The 5,625-nt window shown below is 29.8% G+C and overlaps 1 protein-coding gene across 1 annotated transcript; it reads right to left on the reverse strand.

Annotated features, from left to right (window-relative positions):
- Positions 1-248: 248 nt before the first annotated feature.
- On the reverse strand, positions 249-4,959 carry LOC113847753 (probable glucan 1,3-beta-glucosidase A). The gene is made up of 8 exons (XM_027477019.1): positions 4,721-4,959; positions 4,511-4,630; positions 4,163-4,348; positions 3,313-3,471; positions 2,307-2,476; positions 1,747-1,902; positions 1,274-1,626; positions 249-492 (listed from the first exon to the last, which is right to left on the reverse strand). The coding sequence occupies exons 1-8, from the start codon at positions 4,919-4,921 to the stop codon at positions 311-313; spliced, it is 1,527 nt and encodes a 508-aa protein (XP_027332820.1). The 5' UTR covers positions 4,922-4,959; the 3' UTR covers positions 249-310.
- Between the last annotated feature and the right edge of the window lie 666 nt (positions 4,960-5,625).

The raw sequence follows: 5,625 nt of genomic DNA on the forward strand, positions 1-5,625 counted from the left end.
TATTTTTTTATTTTTATGTAGTATTTGAAAAAGTCAATTACCTTTCACAATAATTTTTTATATATAATTACTAGCATTTTTGAAAAGTATCATTAATAAGTAACTTTTTTACCTTTAGATATATTTTATAAAATGTTATTATTTACTAAATAAATGTTACCAAAAAAGATATACAACATGTACATGACTCAAATACTACATTTACTAAAAGGAATCTAAAAGTTAAAATAAGGATAATTATAGTTTGTATGGAGCAATCATTTGGGCAAAAGATTATTGGGACAGGGTGCTAGCCTCAAGAGGAAGCATTCTACAATTTGATATAACCATTCTTGATCATCCACTCCAAACTCCAGTGGTTGTTGACGTTCTTGAAAGCCCAATAAGCCCACCCAAAGTTTGCACGCCCATAAACATCTAATTGAGCCTTTGCAAATCTTTGGTATTCTTCTTTTGAAGCTCCCTTCACTCCCCACTCAGCAACCCATTCACCTTAAATTTAAATTAATGTTGAGCCAGTTAGAATTTCAATTTAAAAACATGAAGTCTAAAAATGGCAATATACATCGTTTGATTCTTTGTGACGGAGAAAGATAAGAATTTACATTACAATAACTATATTCATATATCTACACAATATTTTTCTATTTTTTTTTGTTTCATTTTTTTCCTCTATCTCTTTCTATCTTTCTCACCACATCATTAAATATATTTTTATTTATTTTATCTCTATTTTTTTTCCCATTTCTTATACTTTTAAGTGTGAAGTGTATGACAAACATTATTCCTTACACAGTGAGAACAAACATTTTATAATTCATAATTTAAAACATTACTATTATATTTGACTCATTTAATGCGAACAATTCACTTTAGACAGAAAAGGAAGACATGCCAACGATTATTTAGAAAACTAAGAGAGTAGTAATTGATAACAAATTAACTTTTGATTTATTTTGTGTGTATATAATTTTAATTATTGATTTTCTGAACAATAGTTGAGGTTCCTTCTTTTCCTTCAAAGTGAATGAAGACAAATCCCTATATTTATTATAAGGAAAATTACACAATTCATGGTCTCCATAGATGATACATTATATGTATCTTATTACTTTTCATCACGGTAAAAATAGTTTGTTTAATTGATTAGATTATGGATTAAGAATGGCCCTTAAAAAAACTTTATTTGAAAGTGCAACCATAAACTAGTGACTAAAATGAATCCATAATATTAATATATTTTGGGAGAATGAAAGATAAATAGAAGCCTTACCAATAAAAATAAGAGGGCCATTTGAGGTTGTAATGGAACTCAATTGTGATGAGCGGTTGTTGTTGATGAAATCAATGTTTTGTTGAACAGTCATGTCATTAAATATATCTTGAAAGAGGTTGTAGTAATGAACATCAATCACAGATAGCTTAAGGCCATTTGCAAGAGGGAAGAGTTCCCTAGGCTGTGAGGGTCCTATCCTATTTGATAACACCACATATGCTGTGGAAGAGTGCTTGCGCACTGCATCATAACCGGCCTTGTAGTACTTAACCAAGCTTTCTACCGTCACGCCAGGTGAGAGAGGCTCATTTAGTAGCTCAACCGCATAAAGGCTTATGCTTTTTGCATACCTATCATTCACAACAATATGCGACTAATTATATATCTTCCATGAAAATATCACACCATGATAAAATGTTAGAACTTCAAAATGAAGTACACAGAATAGTGCCTATATGTAAGTTATAAACCTTGCGGTTAGGAAATCTATAACTTGAACTGTATGTTGAATGGTTTCATCTGTTCTTCCCCATTCTAGTGAACCATCTCTTGAAGAGGAATGCTCGAAGCCATTTTGAGAGCCGGGTGCAGCATGAAGATCAATGATGATTTTCAATCCATATTTCCTGGAAGTAGATCATTAATTTCAATAAAATAAAATATACTTAGTTACAGTATCATAGGTATTGGTGATACTATTTTCCAATCAGAGTTATAGAGTTTCCCGTTAGTAACATGTGTTGATCTATAATACTTATATATAAGTATTATAGATCAACACATGTTAAATTAAGCATATTATCCAAATGAAATTTCAACTAAATTAAAGGATGACAACAAAGTCATTTTAAAATAATCACTTGGTTAAATGCATAACATAAATGTTGATGTGTCATTTAGAAAAATTTAAGAACTAAAGCAAATAATTTTGTTTATAAACTACTTATCAATTTAAGCCCTTTTAATATAATAGTATTAATTTTCTATATCTATTAGAAAAGAAGTTAGTTTATTTTGCATATGGACTTACTGTGCCCACAAAAAGGCATTGTCTAGTGCGTTCAAGGAACCCCCAACATAAGGTGGGGGTGGAGTTGGACCACTCGCTATCCACCACCCAATTGGAATTCTAACAGCATTCAATCCATTGCTGGCTATGAACTTGAAATCATCTTCAACTACAAAAGTGCTCCAGTGTTCCTGTGAAAGCCCACACCATCAATCATTCTCACAACAACTTGCTAGATATATAGACATCAAGAAATTAGACCTCTTTATGTTTATAATATTTTTTAATTTTTAAATGAAAAATCATTAAATATTTTTATATCATTAAGATAATAAATATATGTTTTATTTTATTTAATACTTATTTTATAAAATAATAAAAATATGTAAAAAAAATTATAACAAAGCTCCTAATAGAAGAGTCCTTTGAACATCCCATGTGAACTGGGAGGGTTGACAACTTGGCCTAAAACTATAAATCAACAATTCTATATGACAGTTGTGTATAGAATTTTCAAAACCGGCGCCGGGCATTATTTATAGCAGGATTTTCAATTGAACCGACCTATTTATGGGTAGACAAATGTAATCAAAAGAACAGAAATATGCAATTAGAATTTTAAAAATTAATATTTATTATTAATGTAAATCACAAGCAATTATATAACCACCAAAACTAATACGCTCTCAAAAATATATGTACAAGAGAAACATATTTGGTTTTCATCATTCTGAAAGAAATTTTTGCTTTTCTTCAAAAGAGTTTTTTAAATATTTATAACTTATAAATATTTAAATATAAAAGAAGTTAATGCATACATACATGTACAAGTTATAACACCCTCTTAAAAACAACATCATATATACAAGTTAATACACACTCTTGTGGCTAAAGTTGATTGTTTTGACTATTGAACAGTGTCTCATGCTACTAACACGACCAGCAACTTAAGACACTGTTGGTCGATTCCTTACTTAGCATCAATTGGTGTCTTTTGTTTTGATGAACAACTTAATATGAATGTTACCTTCATAACTTGGGGAGCCTTTGTGGGGCCATAACCATTTGTGACTTGGAATTCACCTTGCATCCTTGCAGCGATTCTCATCACAAAAACGGTTGGATCATCATTTTTCCATCCGCTGACCTCTGGAACATCAGCAGTCACCAGCTCCTCTGTCTTTGCCTGCGCCAAGTCCACCCGATGAATAATACACTATCTAGACATGCATGTCAATGGTTATAATATTACACTCTTTGTGGAAGAAAATTAAGCTTGAATTTGAAAGTGAGTTAAAAAATATGTAAATATAAATTTCATGTAAAAATTATAATTAATAATGTTTAAATATATTTAAGTTTTTGCCCATTTAAATGGGAATTTAGACACGGATCTAGCTGTGTTTTTGGTTTCGTGTTCAAATAAATATAGTGCATTTATTTTAATATTACGATTTGTAACTTTTATATTAAATTTATATTTATAAACTTTTTAACATACTTTTAAATACATATTTTTCTACAAGCTTGTGAATTGAACGTGAATTCAAAGTGACATTGATTTTAAGTAAAATATTTTTTAAACCACTGACAAAGAACACTCTTAAGTCATCATTTATGGTTAAAATATATTTTTAAGACGTGATAACCCAAAAAGATTTTTAAAAAAGTAAAAAGATAATATATAGTATTAATTTTTAAAATACTTCAAATAACCAAGTTAACTTGGAAATATACAAAAACAGCGTCATTCTGTCAAGTTTTCTAACTTTTTTTTTTTCTCAATTTCTTAGGGGTCTTCCTATAATTGGCAGAAAGTTTCTTTCTTTTTTCTTTCTCCGAAAGAAACTTGGAAATGATAAAAAGCAGGGGATCACCTGCAAGAAGTATCCGGTGGAAGCTTTGATTCGAACACGGCTTGAGTTGTCACTTTCCTTAACAACGTGAAACGTCTCCGAATCAATGGAAATATTGGAAACAGCAACAACGTTAATCCCATCTAGCCCCACAAATTGTTTGTTGAACACCCTGAATCTGAAAGTTTCCTCGTTTATCCTCCACAACTAAACACAATACAACAGGGAACATCATCAAAATATCAGTCACCCTTCGAAGCAATTCTGATATAATTAATTTACTAATGAATAATATAAGACAAATACCAACGAATCGCCTCAAAAAATTGTTAAGAAATTCTGATATAATACAAGAGATAGCTGGCTCACACTAAATGTTTCCCAACCGGAAGCAGAAGTGCGATTTGCAACAATGATATTTCCACCTCCTGACTCTGCACAGAGATATTTCCCAGTTGTGACAGATTTGAACTGAAGACCAGTTCCATCCTACAAAAACAGTTTACCATGAATTAAAAAGGGGTATAAAAAGAATTCACACATAATGATTATAATGAAGTTATTGAAATATTTACTGACCAAAAAGTCTTTATTTGGAATTCCATCAAACAGAGAAGGTTTCATCCAACCTTCAGTAACGAGCCAACCACCCAGATTAACTGCTTTTACTGGAAGCTTGAGATTAGGCCTTCCATGAGAGAAGGAAAGGATATTGAAAAAGATAAACAAGTTTAGAAGCCATATTTTGAGGTTGATAAAGCTCGTCATCATTCGATGCATTTTTTCTTTGTTCCAACCACTTCACATTTCGGCTTCAAAAGCAGCACTAAGCACTTATTTAAAGGAAACGGGCCACGGCGACTAACGCAGTGGAGTAAATTTTCGGTGCTTAATACATACTCTGTTCCGTTATATTTCTTTACTTGGGTAAGTTTTTCTTTATTTTTAATTAGAAAAAAAATTAACCATGCATAAATAAGTATTGCTATATAAAGGAGTATGGATCTACAAGGCACCGAGTCTGCTCATAATTCTAACAACGTTCGCTGAGGAGTCTTAAATATTTTGATTCAGAAAATAGCAATTAATAAAGCAATTCTTTTTTGTTAAAACATAGAACAATTTTTTATATGCATGTTGAAAATACTTTATTATAAAAGAATTACTTTTAAACTTTAAATTAATGTATTAAGGATATTTGTTAATATATTTTTCAAAAAATATAGTTTGATATATTTTGTCAAAGAAATGTCAAAGTAAATTTCAATAAAAATAAAAGCATACTACTTATAATTTTTAAATTGAATCATCGTGCAATATACTGTTTTTAAATAATTATATTTAAGTGTATTTTGATTTATATAAAATATAAATATTATTCTTCATATTGTTTACTTAAGAGTATTAAAGCAAATCATATTTTTTATTTTCTACCCACATTTTTTCATTCATGTTATTTTAGTAATAAATTTAAAATTTAATTT

This window comes from Abrus precatorius, unplaced genomic scaffold, assembly GCF_003935025.1.
Source record: "Abrus precatorius isolate BTA unplaced genomic scaffold, Abrus_2018 Scaffold8, whole genome shotgun sequence".
Classification (NCBI taxonomy): domain Eukaryota; kingdom Viridiplantae; phylum Streptophyta; class Magnoliopsida; order Fabales; family Fabaceae; genus Abrus; species Abrus precatorius.

Bases quoted from the DNA above. Each gene is read 5' to 3' on its own strand.
- LOC113847753 (XM_027477019.1), bottom strand. From the start codon at position 4,921: ATGCATCGAATGATGACGAGCTTTATCAACCTCAAAATATGGCTTCTA. The intron at 2,477-3,312 runs GTAACATTCATA...GGGCTTTCACAG, and splicing joins AGGCTCCCCAAGTTATGAAG to GAACACTGGAGCACTTTTGT. The intron at 1,903-2,306 runs GTAAGTCCATAT...ATCTACTTCCAG, and splicing joins AATGCCTTTTTGTGGGCACA to GAAATATGGATTGAAAATCA.